The sequence below is a fragment of the Cyprinodon tularosa genome, unplaced genomic scaffold (genome assembly GCF_016077235.1).
Source record: "Cyprinodon tularosa strain WSP-4 unplaced genomic scaffold, ASM1607723v1 ctg186, whole genome shotgun sequence".
NCBI lineage: Eukaryota > Metazoa > Chordata > Actinopteri > Cyprinodontiformes > Cyprinodontidae > Cyprinodon > Cyprinodon tularosa.
The window spans coordinates 1,263,920-1,277,885 of NW_024038652.1; the positions used below are offsets into that span (position 1 = coordinate 1,263,920).

Here is a 13,966-nt window from a genome sequence, read left to right on the forward strand (position 1 = left end):
ACTCCTTCAAACAAACAGTCAGATCCGCCTCATCAGCTGCTTCTACTTGTTAATCTCAGCAGGAGGCGGACTGAAAAGGAGGAGGGTCAAAGCAAAACCAATACATAAACAAATAAAACAATAGCTCTACCATTAACACAACCTTAGATCCTTAACATTAATAATTTAGCAAAAAGTAAATGTCTTAATCAAATTCTTAATAGGCTCCAACAATGAGATATATTGTATAATTTAATGCAACGTCATTCTAAAAAGCACTAGACATGTTTGAAAGAATCAAATCGGGGTTTAATCTTAAAGACCAGGTTTCTGTTCATTTTTTAAACATGTTGTCCCAGCATGAGAAACACATTTAAAATATCTCCCTTTTATTTTCACAGATATGGTGATGATTTATTAATTTCTCTCTTTAAAAAAAATCTCTGTTTAGGGATAAATCTTTCATTGCGTTTATGTTCTGGACTACAGACCATCAATTCCAGTCCCTTCAGTGTGTGGGTGGATGATTGGACTTCTGATATTAATATCTACGGCTCCACTAGCAACATGCAAACAACAGAGAGCATTAAAAGATTTTTGAAATTATAAGACTAAATATTTACATGAATTCTGTACCCCCTCAGCAGATAAAATGATCAAAATTCTTGCATCATAGTGATTTGTGTGTTTCACAAAAATACATAGCCTGTAATAAGGAGATGTTGTATTGTTAATGTGATTTATTTTACGAAGAAATGTGGAAATGCTGAATGTCATTATTACTTATGTGCGGCTAAAAACGTAATCCTCTATGAAGACAGGTTTTCTTATTTGATTATTTTTACACAATACTCTCCCCTTGAGGTTATAATGTACTTGGTGCTGAGGTTTTTCTAATGCTTTGATTGTTAATGCTTTAAAATTGACTCGCTGTTATGTCCGTTTGTTGTGGATATGGTTCCATGTTTTGCTTATATCTGTTCTTGTCTTCATGCTTATGTTTCTGAAAAACAGACTTTTATTTTAAATAATTTTTTCTAACCATATAACATTAATTTCATATCAATAGAATACATTTTAAATCAACATGCATTTAAAATTACATAAATCTAAATTACAATAAACATGCAACAAAAATTATTTTTGTATCAGTGATTTTTTTTTAAATCTTTCTGGTTGTTTTCATTGCAGCAGAGTCAAACCGATATGTTTAAGCACAGTCAGTGGAAACCTTTAACCTTCAAACAACTGCAAGCAGAACTGTCCAATTAAAAGCTAGCATGCAGAATCTAACACAATACTACTACAATATATTGTTCATTGAGCCAATGAAAAAATGAAAAGTAAAATAAGATGCAAAAAAGAACCTTCAGCCAAGCTTGATTTCCATTATTTAAGAGGACACAATCCATGGGAGCAGAGCACAGTATGTTCTACACAAAAGAAAAAGAGTTAATCACTCCATAAGATGAAGCTAGTCGCTGAGTCTGAAACCAACAATTTCAGAGAAATTCTAATCCAGTGGAGTTAGTTATTGCAATCTGTTGCCAATACTGATGCAATCACTTTTCACAAGGCAGTTTATTGGCAGTTACTAAGCATTGCACATTTTTTAGCGTCTCACAGCTACTGACCGTGAGTCTGTGGCAGAGGGCTGAGATTCCATGAAATAAAAATTAATATGAGTTTGTAAGGAAACATATATTATTTAATAAACCTTATTCTGGGTGCATCAAATATGTTATTAAAAGCTGTGATAAAAAGAAACAAATAATAATACTTAACCATTATTAGTTCCTATTGCTGTTCCTTAAAAATCCAAGAACAAAAATTAAAAAAATAAATGACAAGAAAAAAAGGATCACAGCAGCGTTAGCCTCATGGTATTCCACATTTTTTTTATATTGCCATCCTATGACTCAAAATAAAATAGTTCAGCACTGAATATTAAACAAGAGAACAGAAAAAATTTGATGAATATTAGGAAGTTAACACCAAATGAGGCATTCCTGGTCTGATGTTAATGTTGACGGCTTCAAAGCTTAAAGAAATGGAAACTAAATTCAGTGATTTATTAACTCTACAGGAAACTTTATCCAGATCAAGTTAAAATAGTTTAAAGAGCATTAAATAAAGATAGATACGTATTCAATTGTTCTATTTCATTTCTAAATACTGTTCCTGGTAAAAGTATGCTTAACTTTTTACCTTTTCATTTTTGTTACATTCTTAACTATAGATTTCAGCATATTTTAAAAGTTTGGATTAGTGCTGAGACAATTAATTGTTATCAATCTATTATCAAAATAAATATAACAAATTTGCTCCCCAAGGAGATGGGTTAAATGTAGAGGTAAATTACGCCAATGTGATATCAATAAAGTTCAATGATTATTATTAATTATTAACTTTGCCATTTGCTAAAATTCACCCATTGCTCGCTTAGTCCTTGTCAGGGTCGCAGTGGGGCCGGTGCCTATCTTCAGCAGTGTATGGGCGAGAGGAGGGGTACAACTTGAACAGGTCGCCAGTCTGTCACAGGGCAACACTGAGTCAACCATGCACACTCACACCTTAGGACAATTTAGAGAAGCCAATTAACATAACAGTCATGAAGGTTTTGGGGGCAGGAATTGAACCCAGAACCGTCTCGCTGCAAGGCGACAGTGCTGTCAGGGTTAATGCATTAATCTTCAAAAAGTTAAAAAGAATCCACGACGCATGTCTTTTTAAAATCTCATCTCAGCTTTTTTGTCCCTTTCACTAACCCGTACTCAGCCCCTTTGGCCTTTTTGTGAAGCATTTAAAGGGGATGGAATAAAAAAAAAAATTACGACCTAAGTTTTAAACTGCCTGTTTAAAAAAATATATATTTCTTAGTTAGTACAGTTGCTTAGTTATGTTATCACTAATGCTGTTATTGTTAATTTTGAAGCAGCTTAAGGAAGTTCAATCTCTCAAAGTCAGCTTGGTGTTACCTTTATTCCTTTTAATATTTGGAAGTTGGTCTGAATTGAACTTTTGTTTTTCATCAACAAGGAAATTTTGTGTTCATTTGAATCTCATTGAAGACTTTAGTTAAATATTCTACAGTATGAGCTGAGAACCTCCCTGATATGTTAAATAACAGGATTCTATACATGCAGTTCAAGCCCTGATTAGTGACATATATATTCATAGAAGTGTGTAATTTATTATTTATTTGCTATTCTTGTTTGCCTAAATGTGTAATAAAAGTAATTTCTTTCATAATTCCAAACATTTACTTATTTAAAAATGTTACTTATCTAATTTTCTTTTTAAATTAATAGAAAAAGTAATTAAATTAATCAACTACAAAACAATAATTGAGAGTTGCAGCCCTGGTATCGTTTGTGAAATCTTAAAGAGAATTAAAAATAATAAAACATACTTTAGTATCCAATCTGTAAAATCTCTTTATCCTGACGGTCCTGACTGGTTTTATTTTCTTAGCACAGGATTTAAATTTCTACCAATCTGTCTTTGCCTTAATGCTGTAGATCAAGATTGGTCCATTTGGGTGGAAACGTATCAGAGAAAATCAATATCCATCATCTTACCGCAGTTTATGGCAACAGCCAGTTTGCTCTTTTATACATCCAAAACACATTTGCTACTTTGAATGTAATTCAACAATTGCATCTAAAAAAAAAACACTAAATATACAAAATGATGGTAATTTAAATTCACCAGAAAACAGGGAGATTGAAATCACTCTTTTTTTTAAATCTAAGCATATTTCTCTAACCTTGGTTTGGTTTTTACAAAAACCTAAAGTAAATAACATCAGATTGAGTTGGTAACGTTCAAGCATCACTTTAGGATTAGTTAAAAAGGTAACTAAAAAAGAGACCTGTTAAAATTTTTACTAGATAGCCACTGATAGAAGACCTACTTTGCCGACATTTTCACATAAGCAGTGTTTAAAGATGAATAGCCAGCCGCTGGGCTTCATCATGGCAAAGATTGAGCTATCTCCAACACGGTGTGTGCCAGTCAGGCTGTATATCAAAGCACTGCCCTCCTTTAACAAGTCTGCCTGCCCACATTAGCAGAGAACGCACAAAACAGATGCAGCTGTCAAAGAGGAGAGGAAAGGAGACTGGCTGTTTGATCAGTTTAGAGCTGAACTCCTTCCCAGCTCGTGGGAAACATGCCAGTCAGAAAGGAGGGCTGTTTCTGAAACATCAGCGTAACGAGAGGTTAGATGTGTTCTTATTCATCATCACTGGGAATTAAAACTTCAACTAAGTCCTTCAATCATTTTTCTACATGTATCTCCTTGTAACAGAAATCACGAGAGAGCGTTAATACCTAAAGACTACTCTATCCACAGCAATATTGCACGTTTAGCCTTCATATCCCATTTCCTGTTATTTCATCATTCCCTCCCACGCTGTGTGGAGCTGGAAGTCCACAACTGAGTGTGTTACAGTTCAGGCCAGATAGATTTTAGATTTTAGATAGGCCAAACATCGACAGCAGTAAGGACTGTGGGTTCAGCGATCGGCCTTTAAACATACAAACACCCTTCTCATATTCGCTCACTTGGCGTTAGAGGAGTAAGGTCAAGGATGGATGAAAGCGCCACTATAAAGGAACCTTTATTTTGCTGTTTGTCTGAAACACTCACTCCCACAGGACGCTGTCACTGCCTCACTAAGGACTCCAGTATGCACACATTCAGTAAAAGTATTAACACCCCTTCATTTTATACGACTTTGTCTCGATATACAGTTGCCTCAAGCTTCAATGTGTTCTATTAAGCCTTTATGTGATAGACCAACATGAACAGCTGCATCCATTCCAAGACTTTTTAAAACTTATTTAGCTTAATGAGTTGTTAACATGCTTGAATATAAAAGTTTTTTAAAGGTGGCCATGTGCTATGTGTAAGAAAAAAGTGTTTATGAAGGGAAACAGTGAGTTATTAAAGCTATTTTAAATCAAAATAAGGGTGAGCAAGGAGGCATACAGGATGAAGATGGAAGGAAAGCTCCAGCAGAACAATATCAGAGATATTTGGTCAGGGATGAAGGAGATCACGGGCTTCAATCAGAAGGATGGAAGTCTGGACAGAACCAATGAACTGAACACATTCTTCAACAGGTTCAATTCATAACAAGCTCAGCATCCTTTTCTTTCCTGCCCACAGTTACATGAACATCCTGCCCTCCTCTGCCACTGAATCTCCTGCTTCTATTAGTTTGTCAGTCAGATCAGAGGATGGTGCTGCTCCCTCCACCTTTCACCCAGAAGTCAAATAAAGAGGTAACTGGAGAGACTGAATCAAAATAAGTCATCAGGCCCTGAAGGTGTCAATCCCAGAGTCCTGAATGCCTGTGCAGAGCATCTCTTCACCCTTAAGGCCAATTTATACTTCTGACGCATAGCCTCTGCAACCGTCATATCTGTCTCTGTGCCTCAAGTGGAAGTACGCAGACAAAAAGCAGCTGTGATTGGTCCTTGGTATGCCTTTCCGTCCTTCTCGATTCAATGCCGGGTTACGCCATTTTTAAAAACCAAGGAGAAATAACAACAATGGATAACCACGGTTGGGAAGTACAAACACTTGTACGATGCCTCAGACATTGTTTTGGAAAATAAACACAATTATGTGTTCCAATCATTTGTCCTGATAGTGTTTGCTTAATCCCTTTGGAGCCTGTAAAGATTTTTTGCACCAGGCACGATCAACAGACACAAACATCTATGTTCGCTGTCAGCATCTGCTGGCAGTGCTTACTTGTATGTCCTTAAACCTGGCAGCTTCAGAGGCTTTAGCTCTAGCTTCAATGAACAATGTTCTATCCCTCAAACTAATCCTCTTTTGTTCACTTCTCAGCAATATTGCACCCTTGTCACATCTCATTACAGCAAATGTACAAAACATTTCAGTTTACTAACAAATTAAGCAAAACCAGTGGAGTAAAACAAAAGAATAAAATAAAAAAGCAAACAGAGCACCATCATTTAACCAGAAAGCCATTGCATTCAACCAGGGTGGGGTACTAGAAGAGCAACTCTTTAGCCATAACACACTACTGGACATTTTTTAAACCCTTATATTTCCATCCCAGACCTATATGCTATGCTCCCTGGTGTAGCTTTCTGTTCACTTATGTTCTCTAACAAATATCCATCATTTACAAACTAGGTGACATCTGAACGAAACTGACTAACATGTGAGACCATGTCTGGGTCAGATCCTATAAGACTTTAGGGCTGCAATCATTATAATACATTTTGTTTGTTTCTCTACTAAGGTTCTGCACATAGCCTGGATAACATAAGGCATTATTTATGCCACAGCCCACCAGAGACTTGTTTGGAAAATGGCCTGAGGTACAGAGCAGAAAATGTTTTACCTAACAGCACTTGTGAAATGCTGTTTACTGTAAATGGGGTTTATTGTTGTGATTGCTGTTTAGAACGTACCGCTGTCTTTACCCAGTAACTTTGTGAAACAGAGATTGTTTTTTTTCGCGTTAAATAAATCATGAATACAACTAAAGGGTTTAAAATAGACATTCTTATCACAGGTTTTTTTCACTTTTAGTTGGAATTCATTCTTAGATCGTTGTTTCACTGAATATATCTACAGACTGTTTACATTTTTGGGAAAAGAGCAAAACCCAAAAACTCTTTGAAATTCAACTAATAAAGCTAATCAACATATATGTACTCTGTACTTCTGGTTTGTACCAGACCTGGAGAAGGTGGACACTTAAACTTGAAGAGTAAAACAACAAAACCTTCATCATAAAACAATTTTTGAGGTTAAATCTTGGATTATGAGCTAAAACAAGCTGCAAATAAATAGTATACCCCCAGCCAAATAAATTAACATCTACAGGGAATCTAAAACTTTTCAGCTCTATCTCCAATATTCACAAGAAATCAACCCAATCCTTCTGAAGAATAACCAGCTGTATAGCAGTGGAAACGTTATTAAAGCAGAAGCCAGGGATTAAAGATCTAACTAGCCTCATATAATCTTAGCAATGCCAGGATTTATGTGGGATTATAATGCATGAGAAACACAGAGTTCACAGAGGGAGGTCTAGGCTGTGATCAGACAGGATTGAGCTCCTTCTCCAACACTTTTCTTACTTTTAAACCCACAGCAGAGGAGCTGTGGAGAAAAATCCACAACAATAAATGAAAAGCCAGCCAGAGGAGTCATTCCCCATCACTGATAGGAAAACAGAGGGGTACTGTTATGCTCTACTGCCTTCTTCTGTTCACCACCATCATTACATTCAAAAGCCCATGAAATTAAATTTTAATGTCATCTTCATTTTAGATAGAATAGAAAATAAAAAGAAGTCAAAAGAGTTATAAGTATTCAGAGAACAAAATAAGCACTAATAACATGATATATATAAAGCTCACAGACAATAAACAGTTTTTTGGTTTTTTTTTTGCAGGATTATGATGGCTGATTTTAAGTAGATCCATTTTAACCAACATCACCGGAAAAGAGAGAGGAAGCAGGTCATAAGGTCACAGTCTCGGAGTGCTTACCGTACATCGTCCCGCCACACACATGTCCGTTTCATTCTGTCCACATGGAGTCCCATCAATCACCCTCTCTGACTGACGCACATAGAATCTGAAGCCAGTGGCCCGGCAGTTTAGCTCACAGTGCTGCCCCTCAGGAACTGAAAGGAGACCAAGAAGCATGGATCATTTATGTGCTTTGAGATCAAAGATGGTTTCAGGAAATGTCTTAACAAAAAAACAAAACAAAAAAAACTGTGAATAAATCAAACTGTATGACTGGGAACATTACAGTATATAAGTATCGATTTTGTTGTGTTTATTCTTTTCTCATGGGGAGAGAGGTTAATAAAAAATGCTGTGTTTTATAGAAAGCAATGTAAAAAAAATTTAACTTATTCCTTAAACTTTATAAAAAGAGATAAATGTGCAAAAGAAATAATTTACAATATCCTCAATGGCCAGTTTGATTTTAATGACTGTAACTATTGTTCACAATAATCATCTTCATTGTGTTCTGACATATTACAACCCCACACTTTAACGTATTTTCGTTTCGACTATTCATTACTGGTGAAATTTGGAAAGTGGATATATTATTTCCTGAAATCCTGAAAAAGTTGGCTATTTACTTTGCTTATCTAATTTTAATCTGACGCCATCATCTAAAATGTAAACAATCACCATTTCAGTACACCCAATCAGTATGGAAAGTCATTTATTTCAATATTACTGAAAGCAAAGAACATGTTTACAAAAAGCAGATTTGTAGAAAATGCTTTTTAAAGATTGGAACTTTGAAATACTTCTCATTCACTGAAAAAGGCCAAAATTTAAAGTTATATTTTTACAGCTTGATGTTTTTCCAGATTTTATTTATCTATTTTTTATTCACTTTTACCGATTTAATTTTTTTATTTTATTTTTTTTTTTACAGATTGTATTTTCTCAATTGTTTTTCTTTTTGGGGGGAAACCGAGTCTGTCAAGGTTGGGTTTGGAGGACCCAAATGCAGAGGCAGAGAGGCTGAGGAGATTTCTAGGAGTTTTAATGGGGCAAGAAGAGTAAACAAAGGCAGGAATTAAAAAATCCAGCTAATAATGAAAAGCAAACCAGAACTATGGAGACATCTGGGGAAACCAAACACGAGGAGCCAGGGAGAGACGAGGTAGGTGGACAACAGCCTGGGAGGACAGCAAAGACAAGGAACTAACAAAGAGTGAGAGCAGAGGGAGAGTATATATAGCAGACTGAGACAAAGGGAGGGCTAACGAGCTGACAAGGAGCAGCTGTGAGAGGAGACAACGAGGGAGCCAAGGGGAAAGGAACACACAGACACACAGGAGGGCAACAGAGGACAACAGAAAAACATAACTACCATAAATCTAGAAATTACAACAAAACGGGAATTAAACCAATAAATCTAGGAAACATGGAGTAAAGTAAAGCACAACAGAAACAAGACCATGACTGAGTCTTGCAAATTGCATTAGTTTCCCTCATCCTCTTTCAATGTTATAAATGTTAACGACAGTATTTCTATTGACTGATACACAGACCACCCAGAAACACAGAGGGTGAAATCTTTAAACTGGGAATTGAAAACTCAGTTTCCCCTAAAATGACCAATGGGGAGCAAACAGCAGTGATCATCTGTCCAGACGGTAAGTTAACTGAGTTCACTATAAAGTTCACTATATAGTCCCTCTATATAGTGATTGAGGGATTTAGGGGTTAGAGCGGACGTTTGGGCATGGTAAGCTTATATGAGCTATGAGAACAGCAACTTTTAAAAAGAGCGTGCACGAGGAGAAATGTGCTTGTGCATGCTCTCGCACGCGTTTAATAGACATTCTCTCTCGGGAGCATTTACAGGAATGTGCATTTACTTCTTTTTTTTTTACTGGAGAGGGCGGGTCTTTTAAAAAATTCGCAAAATTCCTCCATAATAACTTAAATATCTGCCCAGAAGCAGCTCAAAATGCATTTGGAGGAGCTGCAGAGATCCACGGCTCAGGTTGGAGAATCAGGGTGCCTGACTTCAACTATGCACTCCAAACATGCTAGACTCTTAAAAAAAGTCTTTTTTCTCAGATTTTTCTTTTTATTTGTTCAATTTTTATTTTTCAAAGCTTTTTAAAATAAAAATGCTCTTTACGGCTTTTTATTCTTATTTTCGCAATCTCTTAATTCCAAGCCTGTTACAAAAACTTGCTCTTGAACAGAAAAATGTTGTTGCAGGTGTTCAGGCAGACAAACCGAAATCTGTCTTTGCCCTTCACTCCAGAGGAAAGCTGCCCCCACAAGTGAAGAGAACTGATCTGACACAATTTCAAAAGAATGCAATTTAGAAAAGTCAATCTGAGAAAGAGGAATTTGAAAAAAAGTGAAAAGTAAAACTTAAGTAACATTTAAATTTTTAACAATCAAATTTAAGTTAGATATAATAAAAATTAAATAATTACATAATTATGTAAAAAATGATTTCCATGCTGTTTGTTTGCAGTTATTATGGAAGAAAGTTTACTCCATAAGGCGAGCACTGAGCCTTGCTTTTGCTGATCACAGCGTATCACTCTTACTGTAGGTATTAAACCTACCTTCGTTAAAAGGCTCCCACTTGTAGAGTCTGCCCATAAAGGGCTGGTTGTTGTAGGAAGAACACTGCAGCGATCTGATGTCTTTACTGGGTGCAGGACAATCCTGTGGAGGAACAAGAGAAAATGCAAACAAGCACTTAGTTAAGATGAAGATGTCTGCCTAAACATGTAAAAACCATCAGCAAAAACTAACAGCCTCAGTGCCACGCTCTGACAGATGGTTCAGCCTTCAGCCATTTTAGCGGAACCAGACCTCCCTGAAGTCTCTGAACAATCCTCTATTCAGCTTTCGCTCTGATCCAACAAACATGTCATCATTCAACAAAGAGAAAACTGAGACATTGTTCACTCATTTAAATACACAGAGGTTTTGAGACTGACTGGAAATCGACTTTTCACAGATGGCTGCTTCGTCTTTTAGCAAGGTTTCTCTGCTAGTTTATTAATGAACAATTCTCAAGTCAGCCCCAAACCGTTTGGCCTGATTGTTTTTTTCTGTTTCTTATGATTCCATAGACTGAAGAAAGACTAGAGGACAATCTAGATAACAATATGTCCTGTCCAGGGTGAACGTAACATCGTTGCCCTGAATGCCTACACTGTAAGATAATGAAAAGTGTGATTAACTCAACACATTCAATACATTAACTCAATACATTCTGTCATCTCTGCAATACTGTATAAGCCCAATATTCTCATGTGCAACACCGCAATCTCTGTGCAAATATATTTTTCTTCTATAACTATACACACTGCAAAAACGAGTTAGAAATAAGTACAAATTTCTTAAATTAAGTGTTTTCACCCTTAATTTGAGTAGGTAAATTAGATAGTTTGCCAATGGAATGAGCATTTTTACTCTTAAAATAAGATAATTAGATAATATGCACTTGAAATAAGAGAATTCAACTGTGTTTTCTTATTTTAAATGTAAATTGTCTTGTTCCATTGGCAAAATGTATCTTTTTACCTACTCAATTCAAGAACAAATGCACTTATTTTTAGAAAAAATGACTTATCTAGATTTAGATTTTTTGCAGTGCAGTCCTTTTTTTTAATCATATTTATTTTCTTTTTATTGCATTATTGGCCCTCACTGTTTTGTTTTATATTGTTTTGTACCCTTGACGAACAATGACAAATAAAGACTTCAGATTCTTCTGATTCTACGCATTTAAAGTGGATTCCACTTCAATTTCAAATCAATTTATTTCTATGGCGCCAATTCACAACACATGTCATCTCAAGGCACTTTACAGTTCACCAGATCATCCAGTCAAATTGATTCAAAGTTTTCTATCTAAGGAAAACCAGCTGATTGCATCGACTCATTGCCTAGAATGCATCCCTTACACTAAGCACTAGCTTTAAATGCAGTTAAACTTTCCTAGTTGAACAGTGTCCAGCTGGTCTTTACCATCTCAAGGCATTACACTGGAAAAACGATCTAGAAATAAGTAAAAATTTCTCAAAATAAGTGAATTTACCCTTAATTTGAGTAGGTAAATCAGATGATTTGCCATTTGAATAAGTATTTTTACTCTTAGAAAAAGGTATTTAGATAAAATGCACTTGAAATAAGACAATGTAATTGTGTTTTCTTATTTTAAATGTAAATGTTCTTGTTCCATTGGCAAAATATGTCTTTTACCTTCTAAATTCAAGAACAAATGCAATTATTTTAAGAAATAATGACTTATCTAGATTTAGATTTTTCCAGTGTAGATCGGTCGTTCAGGTGCTGCTTGTAAGTTTTCAGAGCAAGAAAAGTTTCCGTATTTGTTGTTGTTGTTATGGTTGTAACAGTGGCTGTATTAGCTATGGAGAACCCAAAGGTTCACAAGCAGAGATTTCATCCCTCCAACTACTTAAGTTTCAGTTCAGAGGATACAGAACACATTTATTTTACTCTGAGTGTGATACACAGATCTAACAGAAAATATCCAGTTCATGTAGTAATGGCCAATGGTGGGTTAGCACAATAATAATAATCCCTTGAACTATTCTGCTCATATGCGTATGTATAAAAAACCTCTATTATCTGAATAATAGGTTTAGCTACCAACTGTAGTTCAGCAAAGTATCATCTATATAATAATGAGGTGTGAAGTGTTAGGGTTATTGTAACCAGCCAACTGGTTGGCAGTGTCCATCTCATCAGAACCATTTTAAACCGTATCTGCTTTATTATGCACTAGTTTGAGTTGGTCAGTCAGATAAATACAATTGTTTGTGGGTATAAATACTTTTGAAAAACCCGTATCTGTTTTACACTTGATCATTACAAAGGTAATGTCAACACCAGAAAAACAGTTAACAGTTTTCTGTTGTTTTTTTGATGATACACTAATATACTCCTGAATTCAAGCCACAGGATGTTTTGTGTCTAGAAACGTATTTTTCTGGCAGGTCTTTCCTCTGGATTTTTAAAAACCCTAATAATAATAATAATAATAATAATAATAATAATAATAATAATAATAATAATGATAATAATTAAAAAATAAAACATTTTTAACTGTCAAATGTTCTAAAAGGTGACCAGCAGACTTTAAAGAACCAAATAATGCTGCAGTATAAGTGGGCTCCTGTTGCTATACCTATATCTCTTGCTATTGCAAGAGAGCAGACTTTCATACGTTACTGTTGCAGATCCTGTAGTGAGCATGCTCCCCCGTACAGTGGGAGGAAGGCAGTGGGCTGTAGGGTCTCTCTTTATGCAGCTGGTGGCTGGGGGTCGGGCTGCCGGCCTGGACCCCAGCCTGGTTAGCTGAGGCAGGCTGGTAGAGGGGGGCCCAGACTTGATTGTGCCTGGAATGGTGTGTCCTGGGATGCACATACTGCCTGCTAAAGGGATGAAGCTTATTGGGAGTATCGAGGTTGTTGTGTCCCCTAGAATTGGGCTGGAAGGAAGTGGCTGCAGCCGAGCGTCTGTGTCTGTGGAGGCGAGGGGAATCTGACTCTCGGGCTGAATCCACTTGGTGTGAAGCAATATGAGGCGCTCGTCCGTAGCCATAGTTTCCTGGGACGATGTGGCTGATCCTCCTGTAAGCACAAATGTAGATTGTAAAGCAAACACCAGTACTAAGTCCCTGCTAAAAATCTAGAGTGCTCTTTCTTTTTTTGTACATGGAGTTCAACATACCCCCCCACTCCAACCCTCAGCTGTCAGATTATTTGTTGAATGGTGAACACAACAGGAAGGAGGTCACAAAGCTGCCAAACACGGGCCAAGCTTTTGATTGTAACTGTGAAAGACTGGCTTTGCACTGGAAGGAAGTCAGATGACCCCCAGCGATGGCACCAGAGTCACTTCTAGTCCAGGCTGCTAAGCAACAGGACACATCTCAGCAAAGACACGAGCTTCAAAACGCCAACGGCTAAAAGAGCTTGACGTTTCAGACAGCTTGCTTAGAGTAGATGGAAAAGGGAAGTTAAAGAAAAGAAAACTTTCTAAGATAATTAATATTTGATATTCTCAGAAGCTGTCACTGATAGAGCTAAGAGAGAGAGAGAAAATCATAGACATATCTTATTTATCTGATCTATTAAGATCCAAGTATGAGCGGAAAATTGCCTCTGCAAACAAAAACATCCTCGTACGAAGAGCAGCCATGTTGCTGGTGATCTACTAAGTTAGCTTGTTTAAATGAAATCAGGTATTAAAGCGGTGCAGGACCCTTTTTAAATGAGTTTTGGAGAAAAGGACGGCTTTAAAAGAAAAACAAATCATAATTAGGGCCGCAACTAACAATTATTTAGTTAATCGATCTGTTGATTATTTTTAAGATTGATTAATCGATTAAAGATTTTTTATACAGATTTTAAACTGGGTGAAGCAATCCACTTAAAGGATAACACAG

The 13,966-nt window shown here is 36.3% G+C and overlaps 1 protein-coding gene across 2 annotated transcripts in view; it reads right to left on the bottom strand.

The window, feature by feature from the left end:
* The window catches only part of adamtsl7 (ADAMTS-like 7), a 64,827-nt gene that overhangs the window by 44,402 nt on the left and 6,459 nt on the right, over positions 1 to 13,966 (bottom strand). For both annotated transcript variants that reach the window (XM_038282630.1, XM_038282629.1), the window contains exons 5-7: positions 12,743 to 13,148; positions 10,104 to 10,206; positions 7,528 to 7,664 (exon numbers count right to left, since the gene is read on the bottom strand). In XM_038282630.1, coding sequence (XP_038138558.1) covers positions 7,528 to 7,664; positions 10,104 to 10,206; positions 12,743 to 13,148 — 646 coding nt within the window. The remainder of the gene's footprint in view (positions 1 to 7,527; positions 7,665 to 10,103; positions 10,207 to 12,742; positions 13,149 to 13,966) is intronic.